An 18,345-nucleotide genomic window follows, 5' to 3' on the forward strand; every position below is an offset into this window, starting at 1 on the left:
TAAAACTCTTCTTCCAAACCTGAACTTCAGATTCTGAAGAAGATTCATATTAGACACAAAACATTGGGTGGAATCATATTAGACTCTGAATTTTTTTTTTAGATTACATTAGATTACATTACAGTGTGGAAACAGGCCCTTCGGCCCAACAAGTCCACACCGACCCGCTGAAGCGAAACCCACCCACACCCCTACATTTACCCCTTATCTAACACTACGGGCAATTTAGTATGGCCAATTCACCTGACCCTGCACATCTTTAGACTGTAGGAGGAAACCGGAGCACCCGGAGGAAACCCACGCAGACACGATGTGGACTGTGGTGTGATGTGTGTCAGAATCAGGCGAGATAGTTTAGTGAAGCCCATTTTGGCATTGAGATTGTCATGCGGCAACTTGTAGATAATTTAATTAACCTGTTCAGCTATCTTGCGATGCATGTCTAGTGCAGGTGGGACTTGAAACTTTTAATCCAGAATGAGAGACGTACCACAACATAAGAAGAATGCTTTGCAAGATCTTGTACACTTTTCTCAAGTGATTTTGTGAGATTCTTACTAAGCAGTGGTTAATTCCCAATTGACACTCCTTGTTGTGAGTTGCATTTCTTGTTAACAGCCCAACTTGTAGGATCAGTTTGCAGTCTTACTAAACTCACTATACAGACGAGTCATCAGGAAATCTTGACATGAAAAGTGTGACTGTTTCCTGGCAGGTTCAACTTGCTAAAAAGGACCTCCATGTTGGACACTGGAGACCAAGATCCCAGGCACGCTGTATTAGGACTGAATATGCATACCCAACATTCATTGACATTGGCATCTGATGTGCCAACTGCTATAAATTCTCATGGCATACATCAGATTCATTTACAGGAGGCTTCTGTAGTTTACTCTTGCCCTTCCAGCTGCACTGGTAATAATTACTGCAGTTGTTCAACAAAAACATTTGATGCTTGTGAACAGCACCCAGTTCATTGTCTAGATCAGGCTATAATCTCTGGGGTTTTTTGCTCACTATCAGTGCTCACGATCTCAGAGCCTTTTGGATACTCACTTGCCTGGCATTTTATCTAGGCTTGTCTTTTATTTCCCCCTTAACAGGGATATCAGGCTAATATCACACATATCTTGCTGTGCAACCTAGTGCAGATTCAAAGCCAGGAAACCTGCCACAGTTGTCTCCAGGCCACGAATCAGTGACGGGAATAATCTTCACTCAGGATACAGAAGGTCAAAGGCAGCCTGTGATACCAGCCCAGACCCTGCTGTCAGAGTCAGGGATCTTCTGCTCATTGGCATTACAGAGTCATAGAAACGTACAGCATGGAAATGGACCCTTTGGTCCAACTTGTCCATGCTGACCCGATATTCTAGGTGAATCAAGCCCCATTTACCAGCAATTGGTCCATATCCCTCTAAACCCTTCCTATTCATATACCCATCCAAATTTCTTGTTGTAATTTTACCCACTTTCACCACATTCTCTGGCAGTTCAATCCATACACGCACCATCCACTGCATGAAAATGTTGTCCCTTCGGTCCCTTTTAAATCTTTCCTCTCTCACCTTAAACCTACTAGTTTTGGACTTCTCCATTCTGGGGAAAACACCTTGTCTATTTACCCTATCCATGCCTGTCATAATTTTATAAACCTCTAAGTTCAGAATTCTGGGTAATCCAAGATGGAGAACTGGAAGAAATTGTGGCTGTAAGAGATGCTTTTTTTTTGAGGTATTTTCAGTGTTGGAGCTGATTTCCTCAAATTCTAGAAGCAGTAATTACTGTTTTATACATTGTTGCACTGTTTTGGAACTTTCGGAAAGATCAAAGCATTAATTGCCGAATGACAGACAAATCAGTGCCAGTGATTCATTCTTCCCTACTGTGCTTTGATTCGCTTCTGGGATGAGAGAGAGGCAGGTATTCTGCGAAATGAAAGTAGGTGGTACAGCTAATAGTATAGATGCAGGTGGGCAAGTTTCCACTGTAAGTGAGTTAGCTGCATAGAGAGCTTTCAGGCCTAGTTGTGTGGCAGGTTGTGGTGGGTGAGGGTGAGTGGCTAAGATGTGCAAATGGTAGAGCGTGAGCCTTGGTGGAAAATACAGTTATAGAGAGTGAATGCAAGGTATCGGAGAGAAAACAGTGGCACTGACCCTGATGGAGTGGAGTAAGATACTGACCTTGTTCTTCTTGGATGGTGGCACGGTGGCTCAGTGGTTAGCACTGCCAGGGACCTGGGTTTGATTCTAGCATTGGGCGACTGTCTGCGTGGAGTTTGGACATACTCCCCGTGTCTGTGTGAGTTTACTCCAGGTGCTCCAGTTTCCTCCCACAGTCCAAGGATGTGCAGGTTATGTGAATTGGCCATGCTAAAATTGCCCATCGTGTTGAGGGATGTTTAGGTTAGGTGCATTAGTCAGAGGCAAATGTAGAATAATGGGTTAGGGGAATAGGATTGCGTGGGATACCCTTCAGAGGATCAGTGTGAACTTGTTGGGCCGAAGGGCCTGTTTCCACACTGCATGGATTCTATTCTATTCTACTGTGCTGAGCATTCCTTTGTTGTTGGTTACTGCTTCAGCCTGAGTGGCAATATCGGACCAGGTTGGCATAGTCTGCTTTGTAGCATCCACTGCTGATCCAGGGGAAAGAGGAAGTTCTGCTTGTGTAGCACCCTGTCCAGCAGGAGCTCCAGGAGCCTGGCTGCAGAGCAGGGTGCCGATATTCTCCTGTCTGCCATATGTCAAGAACTGTGCAGGGCAGCATTGGACTGGCCATGTTTGTCTGGGTGCACAAAGGGCTTTTAAAGATGGCTCCGATACTCTGGATGCCAGCAAATTCTGGTGAGCGATGGGTTGCCACTGTGAGTATGTGAGATGGGATGGAATTCAGAATCCCTTGTGCAGAAAGAGGCCATTTGGCCCAATAGTCTATACTGACCCTCCGAAGAGCATCCCAGTCAGACCCATCCCCTCATCCTATCCCTGTAACCCTTCATTTCCCATGGCTAATCCATCTAACCTATAAATTCATGGACACTATGGGCAATTTAGCACGGCCAATCCACCTAACCACATTTTTGGACAGTAAGAAGAAACCAGAGCACCTGGAGAAAATTCAAGTGGGATTTGAAAATCGTCATGAAGGCTTAAGCACAAATGAATGCCGTGGGTTTGGTAAGGTATGGTGAAAATACCCACACTGTTTTGCAGCAAGAATAATTCAATGTAACTCACCAAAACCCCCATTTAACCAAAACAAAAACCGTAAGCACTTGCTCGCCAGGTGCTGCCAGACCTGCTGTGTTTCTTTTGAACTTACTTGGCAGGGGAGATGAAATGATCAGTGCAGACACCTGCCTCATCAGCCTGGACCAGGAGGAAGCCTTTGACAGGATATCACATACGTATGTGAGAGATGTTCTCTCCAAAATGGGCTTTTGGGAGGGAATTTATAATTGGATCAGACTGCTCTACACCAACATTGTCAATCAATGGGTGGGAATCAGATAACTTCCCAGTCAGATCTGGAGTCAGGCAAAAAAAAAGTCTCATAAACCTCATTGAATTTTTTGAGAAGGTGACCAGGCATGTAGATAAGGGTAGGGTAGTTGACGTGGTATACTTGGACTTCAGTAAAGCCTTTGATAAGGTTCCACATGGTAGGCTGATGGAGAAAATGCAGAGGCATGGGATTGAGGGTAATTTAGCAGTTTGGATTAGAAACTGGCTTTCTGGAAGAAGGCAGTGAGTGTTAGTTGATGGAAAATATTCAGTCTGACTTAGATGCAGGCATAGGTGGATGGATTAGTAAGTTTGCAGATGACACTAAAGTCGGTGGAGTAGTGGACAGTTTGGAAGAATGTTACAGGTTGCAGAGGGACTTGGATAAACTGCAGAAGTGGGCTGGGAAGTGGCAAATGGAGCTCAATGCAGCTAAATGTGAGGTGATGCACTTTGTGAAGAATAACAGGAAGGCAGAGTATTTGGTCAATGAAAAGATTCTTGGTAGTGTGGACGTGAAGAGGGATCTTGGAGTCCATGTGCGTAGATCCCTGGAAGTTGCCACCCAGGTGGATAGTGCTGTTAAGAAGGCATACGCTGTGTTAGGTTTCATTGGTAGAGGGATTGAGTTCCGGAACTGCAATATCATGCTGCAACTATACAAAACGCTGGTGCGGCCACACTTGGAATATTGTGTAAGGTAGTCAACTCAGCCACATTAGGGAGATTTAAACAATCCTTAGATAAGCACATGGATGATTTTGGGATAGTGTAGGGGGATGAGCTGAGAATAGTTCACAGGTTGGCGCAACATCGAGGCCAAAGGGCAGTATTGTTCTATGGTGTATGTTCTAACTTTTTTAAAAAATCAGATAGCTGGCATCTGCAGTGACTTACTTTTATTTCGATGAATGAGATGCTGCCTTACTTTTTGTCATACTCTTGTTTTTTTGTAGATTTTAAACACATCGATTGTGCTGGCATCAGTGGTTTTTCCTGTTTGTTTTGGTTTCCCTATAACTCTACAAATCTACAAAATCACAATTTGGAGATTGATCACAACTTTAATTTGTAAAAGTAGGAATAGCTCACACCACTTCATAGTGGAATAGTGAAACACAGAACCAGAACCAAAGAGGCAAAGGAATGATTTAAAAACAAGAGGGAGTTGGCAGGGTCAGGAAGATACAGAGAGGACATTCCCAGAATTTGCCAATTAAAGGTAAGGTCTTCGAAGACAATTAAAGGAATTATGGCAAAAAATTGGATTCATGGAAATAGATACTTTAGATTAAAAGATGAGTTAACAATCAAAGAGACAAACAGTGATATAATGGAAGAGGTCAAAATCTTGCCAGTATCTGCAGAGGATGTCAGTCACTAGGAGACAGCATGTCGATAAATAAGAGAATTACTCTCTATGTTAATTAGATTCCATTTGAGTTCTTTCCCCATGCCTTGCCTCTAACATGTTAAAATGAGACTTGTATTTCTCCCTTTTATGAAAATGAAAGTTGTGTCTGGATCAAAGTTTTTAATTGCCCTGTTCCAAAAAAAAAATTCAATTTGGTCACCTTGAAATATCCTTTGGAAGAGAAAGAGGGGGAAGAGACATTGCAACAGAGATAGAATGAATGGTGAAATTACTCTGTGTACTGGAGATTTAAATCAGTTATGATGCTGAATTTGATGAACCCACATTAAACATGATACTTGATTAATATCATTTCCATTGTATTTCGACAAATGGCACAGAATGTTCTCTTTCAATTAGCCAAAAGCAAAATTTGATTTCTTTTTTCTTATCTCTGAGGAAAACATTGCAGCTTTAAATTACATAAGATAACTGAAAGCCATTTTTAAAATGAAAATCATTATTAATAATTCTGTCAAGGTACACTTATAAATGACTGTGTTCTGTTGCAGTGAAGAGCACCGGTCATTATCCGTTTTTATTGTGTTTTCAAAAAAAAAATTGGCATTAAATCCTTTATGGAAAGGCATCTTTTGATTTGTTTTATTTAAAGACAACTTTGTTAATAGTATTAAAACAACTGATCTCCATTGGTTATTCCCTTAGGTCATCCACTTGGCATCAGGTCGTTTGGGCTAGAAAAACAAAATGATTCTGGGTTTCCGTGCCTAAGTTATAACCAGTGTGGACAGTATGATGCTGGAAAAGCACAGCAGGTCAGGCAGCATCTGAGAAGCAGGAGAATTGAAGTTTTGGACTGGAACCCTTCATCAGGAATGAGTCTGGGAGCCTCAGAGGTAGAGAGATTTTCCTGATCATTGGGTGCTGCCTGACCTGCTGTGCTTTTCCAGCAACATACTCTCAACTCTGATCTCCAGCATCTGCAGTCCCCACTGTCTCCTTATAACCAGTATGTCCTGCTGGGAAATCATTGGGTTAGATTTTAACTTCGAGGCAAAGAAAAAGGGCAAGAAAGAATGTGAAATACCTAAACGATTTCCAAGTCATCACTAATAACTTCATATAGGTACTCCTCGAAGCTGTTGTGTCCCAGGCATTGAAAAGCAGTGCTTATCAGATCTGTTCAGGTCCTGTAAACCATACGGCAGTCAGAATGACAGGAAGGCAGAGGCCCATGTAGTAGATCATTGTCTGGTGAGCAGAGTCGAGAGGTTCAGATTAGAAACCTCGGGAATGCTGAAAAGGACAATGGAGGATAAGATTGAAAACCTGGGTGAACATAGAACATTACAGCGCAGTACAGGCCCTTCAGCCCTCGATGTTGCACCACCCTGTGAAACCAATCCAAAGTTCATCTAACCTACACTATTCCATTCTCGTCCCTATGCCTATCCAATGACCTAAATGCCCATGAAGTTGTTGAGTCTACAACTGTTGCAGGCAGTGTGTTCCATGTCCCTACTACTCTCTGAGTAAAGAAACTACCTCTGACATCTGTCTTATATCTATCACCCCTCAATTTAAAGCTAAGCCCCTTTGTGCTAGCCATCACCATCCTAGGAAAAAGGCTTGCATTGTCCACTCAATCTAACCCCCTGATTATCTTGTATGTCTCAATTAAGTCACCTCTCAACCTTCTTCTCTTTAACAATAACAGCCTCAAGTCCCTCAACCTTTCTCGTAAGACTTTCCCTCCATACTAGACAACATTCCAGTAAATCTTTTCTAAAACCTTTTCCAAAGCTTCCACATCCTTTTATAATGCAGTGACCAGAACTGCATGCAGTACTCCAAGTGTGGTCGCACCAGAGTTTTGTACAGCTGCAGCATGACCTCATGGTTCCGAAACACGTGTCCTCTACTAATAAAACCTAACACACTGTATGCCTTTTTAACAGTCCTATTAACTGGGGTGGCACCTTTGAGGGATCTATTTACATGGACACTGAGATCTTTCTGCTCATCTACACTACCAAGAATCTTACTATTTATTCGGTATTCTGCAATCCTGTTACTCCTTCCAAAGTGAATCACCTCACACTTTTTTGCATTAACTTCCAAAGTGAATCACCTCACACTTTTTTGCATTAAACTCCATTTGCCACCCCTCAGCCCAACTCTGCAGCTTATCTATGTCCTTCTGTAACCTACAGCATCTTTCGGCACTACCCACAACTGTACCAACCTTCGTGTTGTCTGCAAATTTACTAACTCATCCCTCTATCCCCTCATCCAGGTCGTTTATAAACAGCAGTGGACCCAAAACAGATCCTTGCAGTACACCACTAGTAACTGGACTCCAGGATGAACATTTCCCATCAACCACCACCCTCTGTCTTCTTTCAGTTAGCCAATTTCTGAGCCAAATCGCTAAATTGCCTTTAATCCCATGCCTCCGTATTTTGTGCAATAGCCTACCATGGGGACCCTTATGAAATGCCTTATTGAAATCCATATACACCACATCAACAGCTTTACCCTCATCCACTTGTTTGGTCACCTTCTGAAAAGAGCTCAACAAGGTTTGTGAGGCAGGACCTACCTTCACAAAACCGTGCTATCCCTAATTAACTTATTCCTATTGAGATGATTACAAATCCTATCTCTTATAACCTTTTCCAACACTTTACCCACAACCAAAGTAAGGCTCACTTGTCTATAATTACTAGGGTTGTCTATAGTCCCCTTCTTGAACAAGGGAACAACATTTGATATCCTCCAGTCTTCTGGTACTATTCCTGTAGACAATGATGACATAAAGATCAAAGCCAAAGGCTCTGGAATCTCCTCCCTGGCTTCCTAGAGAATCCTAAGATAAATCCCACCTGGCCCAGTGGATTTATCAATTTTCACACTTTCCAGAATTTTTAACACCTCCTCCTTGTGAACCTGAATCCCATCTAGTCTCGTAGCCTGTTTCTCAGTATTCTCCTTGACAGCATTGTCTTTTTTCCAGTGTGAATACTGACAGAAAATATTCATTTAGCGCTCCTCTATCTCCTCTGACTCCACGCACAACTTCTCACTACTGTCCTTGATTGGTCCTAACCTTACTCTAGTTATTCTTTTATCCCTTATATACCTTTATGCTGGGGAAGAATTTGTCGCCTCTCAATGCAAGAGGTTCAGTTGTGGGTGAGATGATTGGAAAGGTGGAGAGGGGTGAGCAATCACAAGAATCCGTATCGGAGAGTTTTGGATTGAGGAAATCTTTAAGGCTAATCAGAATGTTCAAAATGGAGGGAAACATTTGCATTATTTCATGCAAAAACCACTGATTTATGGGGTGTTGAAATTCTCCCCTCCTGAGTGTGTGTGAATTTTTCAGAAGAGGATAGAACACTCAGTTTAATTGCATTTATTAATATTAGGTACTAAAAGATACCATTAATTCTGATGCAACTCTGCTGAAACATAAGGCAGTGTCTTCAGCAGAAAACCATGCAGTCCTCAGTACTATTGCATCTCCACAAGGTGGAAGATGTTGCTGTTTTTGACTGAAAACCATCAAGATTGAATAATGTTGAATGATGTGGGCTGCAAAAGTTCAACTGGATTATTGAATTGGTTAAGTTCATTGTCTGGCTGGAGAAGAATGAAGAAAGTAACATTGGATGCTTTACTTTGAGACTGGGATAAAAAGTAAGCCAAGAAAAGAATAACATAAATCCTTTAACCATTTTCCAACTGGTTATGGTTGCTGACAGAAAATGTGCTGAATTAGTGTTTTTTTAACCAGGGCTATTGCAGTTGCTGTTAGTAGCTGGTGCATTACAGTACTTTATAAAGTCCAATACAATGAACACCTCTACCTGCAATGAGAAAGCGAATTTAAATCTGTTTCTCCTTGGTCCTTGTCCCTGGTGTTAATTGAAGGATTCAGATTATTTATGAAATTACCATTATCCAAAACAATGGAAAAATGACAGTACATTCTGAAATGAGTCCATGAATGCCAGTATCCCGTCACTAAGTCATCCTTTATTCACATGCGCAGACTACATGACACTGACCAGCTAGCACAAAGCTGGCTCCTAGAGTGATCAGAGCCTCTGACACTCCTGTTTATATCAGTCAGCCAGGACTCCCTGATTGCATCAGGTTAACAGCCTCTATCAGGGAACTCGTATTCTGTGAGGTTCATCTGGCTGACTTTGCTCCAATCACTACACAGTTACTTGCCCTACATCAACCTTTAGCTCTCAGCAAATCATTATTCTTCAAGAGTTGTTTGTTCCTGGGCAAAAAAGAAGCTGATATTGATAAATCATGTAAAAATTGATTTACAAATTCAATAATGACAAGCACTGAATCTACCTGAAAGGCAGAAACTCAGATACACCTGCAAGGGGAAATATTCTTTCTCAAAAAGAAATAATGTATGTGTGTGTATGATATAAAGCATCTTTCACAGCTTAATGTTTCCAAAGAAATTCATGCCATCAAAAGATTTCATATTTGATCCTGTAGGCATGGTTGCAATATGGGAAGAATGACAGCTAATTTGTGCACAGAGAGGTCCCAGTCTTCTTTACTGATATTGGTTCAAGGATAACGATTGATGTGAGACCAAATCCTCTGCTGCTCTTTGAATTGTGTCAATGGATATTTTACATCACTGTGACAGAAAAGATGGGCTGGAGTTTGAACTCTTACAAAAACCACACCTCAATGCAGCACTCCTTCAAAGTTACATTGTTAAAAATGACACAACACCAGGTTATAATCCAACAGGTTTACTTGGAGGCACTAGCTTTCAGAGCGCTGCTTCTTCATCAGGCGGTTGTGCTCCTCCAACCAAATCCACACCGGCACCTCCAAATCATGACTACCATCGACACCACTAACTGCCGGCTCAAAGTGGAGAAGATCTCCAAGAAGATCATGCAGCACAATCACTTGATGAAGGAGCAGCGCTTCGAAAGCTAGTGCTTCCAAATAAATCTGTTGGACCATAACCTAGTTTTGAGGAGAAAGTGAGGTCTGCAGATGCTGGAGATCAGGAATGAAGAAGGGCTTATGCCCGAAACGTCGATTCTCCTGTTCCCTGGATGCTGCCTGACCTGCTACGCTTTTCCAGCAACACATTTCCAGCCATAACCTGGTTTTGTGTGATTTTTAATTTCGTCCAGCCCAGTCCAACACCGGCACCTTCAAATCAGTGTCACATTGAAGAGTCATACTACGTTATGTGCTCAAGATGGGCTTGAACTCAGAAGTAAGGTTGCTGTTATCGAATCAAGGCAAATAGATTAGGCCAGTTTTTAACGTTTTCCTTGTTCTATTTAAACAATGAGCATTAGAAAGTGTGTCGATCAGTCATAGGAATGGAATTCGGCTGTTTAACAGTGAAATTCTGTCCTAACATGCAGTGATATCTTAGGTGATGTGTGACCTAGCTCCATCAAACAGTTTTTGTCTTTGCTCCACACATGTGCCAAGCACTAAGCATATGGAACAGGAAAAGTGCCCCTTAACATTGAACAGCATTACCATTTCTGAATCTCCCCCTTATCAACTTCTTGGCAGTTATCCTTGACCAGAAATGGAACTGAACTAGTCATAGAAATACTGTGGCTACAAGAGCAAGTCAGAAGTTCAGAATTCTGTAACGAGTAAGTAATTAGTCATGTCTTCTCAAAGCCATCTGCAAGGCACAAGCCAGGAGTGTAACAGAATACTCTCCACTGATCTGGATGAGTGCAGCTCCACTAGCACTTGAGCAGCTTGTCCAAGACACAGTTAAAAATCACACAACACCGGGTTGTAGTCCAAAAGGTATAATTGGAAGCACAGTTGGATTATAACCTGGTGTTGTGTGATTTTTAACTTTGTACACCCAAGTCCAACACCAGCATCTCCAAATCATGTCCAAGACACAGCAGCCTGCTTGTTTGACACCCCAAATTCCATATTCAATCCCCTCACCACTGACAATAACAAGAAGCAACTTGTACTATCTACAAGCAAATTCCCAAAACTTCTTTGACAACACCTTCCAAACACATGACTTCTATCATTCAGAAGAACAAGGGCAGCCAATGCATGGGAACACCACCATCAGTGGCTTCCCCTCCAAGCCACACATCATCCTAATTTGGAATTATATTGCTGTCCCTTCCCTATCAGTCAGGGTCCGGGAACTCCCTCCCTAATATCTCTGTGGGTGTCCCTATAAATCAAGAACTGCAACAGTTTGACAAGATAACTCACCAATATCTTCTCCAGGGAAATCGGTGATGGACAATATAAAAGATGGCTTAGCTAATGATGCCCACATCCCAAGAATGACTTTTAATACAGACAATATCTATCACTAACAGAAATCTATCAACCCGGATTTGACAGCAATTGATATTTATGTTGAGGAATTATTCTTAAAAATCACAGACTATCTTTTAGGAGTGCTATAATGTCCAATAGTTAAAAACGAGTAAACGGTAAAGGGCACTGGGCAGGAATTATTGTTGTGATACAGACTGAACCTGGAAATGTGAGCGATTCTTGCTGATGAGAGGAGGATGTGATCATGCTTCCTTCCACCTGATAAATCTGGTGGTCAATGTTCTAACCAGTTTTCAGCCATCTCACTTCAAGTCTCTACCCCTTGAGTTAAATAGAGTGACAAGGAGAACCATTCCACAAAGAATGACATGAATGAGACTGAGTAATGGTTTTACCGGTAACATGGAATGAGTGGTGAAGGTGAGGTGCAATTGAGCTGATCAGGAGTGGGAGAAAAGGTGTACTGAACAATGGGACTGGGATCTGAGGGCACAGCCTCAGATAGAAGGGATGGACTCTTTAGAACTGAGATGAGGAGGGATTTCTTCAGCCAGAAGGTGGTATTCTATGGAACTAATTGTCCAAAGGGCTGTGGAGGCCAAGTCAAGTCACTGAGTGTATTTAAGATAGAGATTGATTGGTAAGTTGATCAGGGGTTACGGGGAGAAGGCAGGTGATGTGTTTGAGAAACATACCAGCCGTAATCAAATGGCAGAGCAGACTCTTTCGGGCAAATAACCTAATTCTGCTCCTGTGCCTTACGGTCTTCTGGGCCAAAGGTGAACCGTTTGGAATTTGACTGAGGAATTCTAAATGAAATCGGCTTGTACAGGAGGGAATACAGTCGGTTTGGAAAAGGAGATCTGATTTCAAATTAGTATTTGGCACAGCTTCACCTGTCTTTTGTGCAAGAATGTTTTTCAAAAGTTATATCATCATGGATGTTCCATTAACCAGTCCGCCCACGACTGTATTCCACAATATTGATCAATTACTTTGTCATGAAGCAAAACTGCAATTGAACAGCCTTTATTTCCACTTTATCAATATGCTAAAAAAGTATCAGTGGTCAGTTTCTTTGCACTTCAAGGATTTCAATAGTAAAGTAATTCAAATTTGATTTCCAATTTCTAGAACAGTTCGATGTTGGGAATTTAAAACTAATAAACAGTGTTTTTGAAAAGATTTGTGGCTAGGGTTGTGGGTGAGGTTATAGATTGGTTCCCTGAGCTGATGTGTTTTTTTGCAGAATTTCATTACCTTGCTGAGTGACATCATCAGTGTGTCTTCGATAAGTTGTTGGTGCTCTGTCCTGCCTGGCATTTCTATGTCTCTGTTTGTTAGTACTTCCAGTTCTGTGTCTGAGTGGTTTGTGTATGGGGTTCAGTTCAATGTGTTTATTACACTCCTGTTGGACATAAACCAGTAAACACATTTCACCAGCTCCTCACAAAGATTAAAGACCCAACACCCCCATCCAACAGGATAAGCGTAATCTACAAGACACCCTACAAAGACTGGGAAAACACGACAGAGCACAAACAGGAAGAAAACTGACCGTGCAAGTGCACAAACATCAACTCACCACTGCCAGGCATGACCGGCACTCTCTCATTTTCAATCACACAGCCAATAAAGGACACAAATTCAACTGGGACAATGTAACCATCCTGGCACAGGCAAAACAGAGACACGGCAGAGAATTCCTTGAAGCCTGGCATTTCAACCGGAACTCAATCAATAAACACATTGAACTGAACCGCATAAACAAACCTCTCCGATACAGAACTGGAAATACAATCAAACAGGGACACATACATACCAGGCAGAACAGACCACCAACAATTTACTGAAGATACACTGATGATATCGCCTAGCGAGGCAACGAAACGTCTGCAAAAACAAAACTGCCTCAGCTTAGCAAACGCATCTACAACCTCACTAATAAACAGTATTTCCCTTGTGAGCACTCACCATTCATCTTTTGTCAACTAGTTTTATACTTAGCAAATTGCTGGAGAAATTCAGCAGGTCTAGCTGCATCTATGGAGAGAAAGCAGAGTCAATGTTTTGAGTCCAGTGACCCTCTTCAGAAAGTTCTCTCTCCACAGATGCTGCCAGAGCTACTGAGTTTCTTCAGCAACGTGTGTGTTTGTTTCCGATTTCCAATATCCACAATCCTTTGTTTTATTTTATCTTTATCCTCAGATTTGTTTATCCACCCTCAACACAAAGTTGTAAGAACATTAAATCTCACTTTGTTATTTCCTATTTCTAGAATCCAAAGGCACAGCCAGGTTGCAACAGCTGTCAGAAATTCATCCTACCTCACCAGTATGCCTCCACTGCCCATTGAGTGTCTGGATATAGATGGAGACTGGAGTAATCTTCCTATTATATTTGAAGATCGATATGTAGAATCTATTTCTAAAGGTTGGTTACATTTTCTGATTTACTTTTTACATCTGCCATTCCATTACATGTGCACTATATAGAAAGATCATTTCTATTTAATTATAGCCCAGTGAAAGGGGAGATTCACCATAGTTCACACACCCTCTGATTCTCTCTCAGATCACTTGAGACTCCAGGTGGTTTGGCTGGCTTTACTCAAGCATACGTGTAGTGGATAGCAATATCCCTGATTTAATTACAAACAAATACTTTATGCTTCATTAGTATTGGTTACATTACCAACCAGCCTACTTTGGCAGCCATCCAATTGAGACTCTGCAAGTACTTTTCTTCCACTAAATGCATGAGCACTGACCAATCCCATCAGGGTTCATTTGATTAAATTCTACTGACTAGTTGTAGCCATGACATGTTAGGAAATTATTGACATCACTTCTTATTCCATGTAAGTACAAGCTATATTCTTGCAGTATCACTTAATCCTGTTAACAGCTAGAAACTGATAACATAACCAGCTCTTAACCAGTTTTACTGGCTTGTTTGTGAACTGTTTCTGAATCTTGCTGTGTTTTCCCCTTTCACCTAATAATTGACATTGTCACACTTCATGATTTTTGAGTCTGCTGTCATTCACATTTATAAAAATTAAAGTCCTAGCATTGTTGTAGGAAGATCTAGATTAAGATTTCATCCAGCGGAACGAGACGTTTTGAGAAGCCTGACCACTGTTGCAGTACTCAAACCTGTAGTTTCAGGAGGAGCTTTTTTTGAACTCATCCTGATGAGAACCATGAGGTGACTAGCCTGATTGAGGACCTTGTCAGTTTGATCAGTAAATTGAATTAGTTGGTGATGAGACATTGAGAATAGGATAACGGACATCATCCGACTGTTCCATAGTCGTTAGTATAACTGATGCAGAAGAAGGACAGTACAACACTAGAACAGGCCCTTTGGCCAACCAAGCCTGCACTGACACATAATGGCTTTCTAAACTAAAACCATTTTACATCTACATGACCCATTTCTCACAAGTTGCTGCCTATTCATGTATCTGTCCAGATGCCTCTCAAACATTGCTATTGTGTCTGCTTCTACCACTGCATTCCAGGAACTTATCACTCTTGCTGTGTGAAAAGCTTGGTCTCACAGCTCGTTTAAACTTTCTCCCTTTTACCATTAACATATGCCCCCTAATAATTGACATTTCTATCCTCAGGAAAACAAAACTCTCTTACTATCCATTCCTCCCATAAATTTGTTTCATAATATTTTAAACTTATATCAAGTTGCTTCTCAACCTCCAAGTGAAAACAAATCAAGTTTTTCTAATCTCTCCTCTTAGCTAATACCCTCCAAACCAGGCAACCTTCTGGTAGACAGTTTCTCAATCCTCTCCAAAGCATCTGCATCCTTCTGGTCATGTGGCAACCAGAACTGTACGCAATATTCCAAATGTGACTGAACTAAAGTTGTACCACCTGACTTGCCAATGTTGATGTTCTGTGCCCTGACCGCTAAAGGCAAACATGCCATATGCCTTTTTGGCCATCTTGTCTACTTGCATTGCCATTTTCAGGGAATTGTGGACCTGGACACCTATGTCCATCTGTATGCTAATGCATCTAACAGTACTTCCTTCCTACATTAGACCTTCCAAAATGCATCACCTCGCATTTGACCAGATTAAGCTCCGGCTGTCATTACTCCATCTAAGTCTCCAGCTAATTTATGTCCTGTATTCTTTGGCAATCCTCCTCACTATCTGCAACTCCTCCAATCTTTGTGTCATCCGCAAACTTACTAATCAGACTATCTACATTTTTTCTCCAGACCATTTGTATATATTACAAAAAAAACAGGGTCCCAGCAATGATCCCTGTAATATACATAGAACATAGAACATAGAAGAATACAACGCAGTACAGGCCCTTCGGCCCTCGATGTTGCGCCGATCCAAGCCTACCTAACCTACACTAACTTATACCTTCTGTCATAGATCTCCAGTCAGACAAATACCTTTCCACCGCTATGACCAAGGCTGTTCTGTTTCCATCTTACTAGCTCTCTGAGGTCCCAATGTGACTTCACCTTTTTTAATCAGCGTGCCATGAGGAACCTTGTCAAAGGCCTTGCTAAAGTCCATGTAGACACATCCACCAGCATGACCTCATCAATCATCTTTGTCACTTCATTAAAAAGTCTAATCAAGTTTGAGACATGACTTTCCCTGCACAAAGCCATGCTGCCTGTCACTAATAAATCCATATTTTTCCAAATGTGAGTAAATCTTTTCCATAACAATCTTCTCTAATAATTTCCCTATCACTGATGTAAGGTTCACTGGCCTGTAATTTCCAAAATTATCCCTTTTGCTCTTCTTAAACAAAAGAACAATGTTGGATATTCTCCAGTTCTGTGGGACCACTCTTGTGAGTAAAAAGGATACAAGAATTTCATACAAGGCCCCAGCAATTTCCTCATCTTCTTCCTTCAGAGTTCTGGGATAGATCCCATCAGACCCTGGAGACTTGTCTACTATAATGCTTTTCAAAACACCCACCGCCACCTCCTTTTTATTTTTATATTGACATCTCCTACAATGTCAACATATCTCTGTTTGGCCTCATCCACCTATCTTTCTCTATTGTGAATAATGCAAATGAATACCATTAAAAACCTCACCCACTTCCTCCGGCTCCATGCATAAATTCCCTCCTCTGTCCTTGAATGGATCTATTCTTTTCCTACCTACTGTCTTCCTCCTTATATACATTTGAAATGAGTCATTCACTAAAATTACCAGCAGCAACTTATATCCTGTGAAATCTATTAACTGTTACTCATAACCAAAACTTTCTGGTGGTGAAATGTTGCACTCCTGAGCCAAGTGAAGTGAATTGGAGATTGAATGCCGCCGTGATTGCCATTTTTTAACCAAAATTTTATGGCCACTGTTTCTCGATATTGACATTAGTTATTCCTTTCTCAGAGTAGCAGGTTATGGATCTAGTTCACAAACTCGGCTTAACCACATGGTTGAGGCAAACACCAATGTACGTCATGAATACACAGTCATGTCCAAATACTGCCTTATACAGGATGTTGACATTCTGATATACTGCACTTCAGCCCCATTAATCCCTCCACATTAATCTGGCAAGGCTTCAATACTGTTTTAATTAATAAATGTACATTAAATATAAAAGAAGCCAAGTTACAGACACCTGCAGCAAGTCACCGTTTTTGTTTCTCTTGGTGGGAGCAGTTTTTTTCTCAGCCCCACCTGAGGGAGTAAGTGCCTCCTCTTACTTTTGAGTGTAATATTCTTTCATGGTTATTTATGCAGTTGAACGGTTACATATTTGAGACTGATGTCCATCCCTTTTTGGATTCTGAGCAGCATTTTCTTTATGAAGGTTGACATCTTATGATCATAAACCTGTTTGTACAATAGCATGACTCAAAGGCGTAATAATATCTGCTTATCACCTGAACCGGATATTTGGGCTTTTCATGTTTCTTAAATCTCTCTGAGAGAAAACTGAGCAAACCGTTGGTGACATAGGGAAGATACAGACACTAGGCTCACTTAATTCAGCTCACAGAACTTATCTTAAAATGTCACTCACAGTTAAGGAATGCACCGTGGTAATACAGATTAGAAGGTCGAACAAGATAATCTCTGATTATTCTCCAGCATTTCTAAGCTCTTCACTTTGGCAAAAACCTTCACAGTTTTCCCATTAAAAACCATAACTGCTGTTCTGTTCCAAAAAATCTGGCTGCCAGCTTCCAGTCTCTTTCTTGTATCTTTTTGCTCACAGCCATGAGAAGGGATCAAAGGTTTTACAGGACAATGGGTATGAGAAGTCTGCCAAGATAGGTTAATAATTTGGCTATTTACAATTTCTCTCCCCCCCCCACCCCCCCCCCCGCCCCGACCTCAAACTACTTCTTGCCTATGTATCTCATTAATTTGTTTAGAGAGATCACACATTAAAAAGGAAGCATTTAAACATAACTTTTTTTTTGAGATTTTCCCGTCTACTTTCTTGGCCACCCCTTCAACAACTTCATCAAATTTGTGAGAGATAATGTCCCTTACACAAAGCCATGCAGACTGTCCCAAATGAGTTATTGCCACTTCAAATGCCTGGAGATCCAGTCTCTCAGAATCCCCTCCAACAACTCACCCACCACAGATGTTAGGCTCACAGATCTGAAGTGATCTTAGATCAAACAAAAACTTGCATTGTTGATGCAAACTGCCGTTTGCACCACCTACTGGTGTTGGAACAAATGAATACAGTTGATGTGCAGATGTAAATTTCAAAGAAATTATGATGCACAAGATTTCACAGCAAAGGAAGAGGCTATTTAATCCTTTGCATTCATCCTGCACTTTCCTAAGACAATCCAAAACTAATTTTAAAGTCCTCTCTCAGTAGTCTTGCAACCTCACCTGATTTATTCCTGGCTAAAAAGATGTGAGCTCAGTCTCACTTCCTCCCAGTGATAAAACGTTCCATCTTCAAAGATCAAATGAAGCAATGGAAAACGAGTATGTAAATAAGATTATACTTTTCTCCTATCAACCCCTGTAAAATCAGTTGAAATAAATGGGAGATCGCCTCCTTAGTTGAAAGAACATCAGATAAAAATGCTAAGAGGGTGCTCTAATCTGGAAGGAAATGAAAACAT

The 18,345-nt window shown here is 41.2% G+C and overlaps 1 protein-coding gene across 1 annotated transcript in view; it reads left to right on the forward strand.

The window, feature by feature from the left end:
- The window catches only part of LOC122548904 (protein FAM135B-like), a 372,254-nt gene that overhangs the window by 280,658 nt on the left and 73,251 nt on the right, over positions 1–18,345 (forward strand). Inside the window, exon 12 of the mRNA XM_043687860.1 lies at positions 13,505–13,659. Coding sequence (XP_043543795.1) covers positions 13,505–13,659 — 155 coding nt within the window. The remainder of the gene's footprint in view (positions 1–13,504; positions 13,660–18,345) is intronic.

This window comes from Chiloscyllium plagiosum, chromosome 4, assembly GCF_004010195.1.
Source record: "Chiloscyllium plagiosum isolate BGI_BamShark_2017 chromosome 4, ASM401019v2, whole genome shotgun sequence".
NCBI lineage: Eukaryota > Metazoa > Chordata > Chondrichthyes > Orectolobiformes > Hemiscylliidae > Chiloscyllium > Chiloscyllium plagiosum.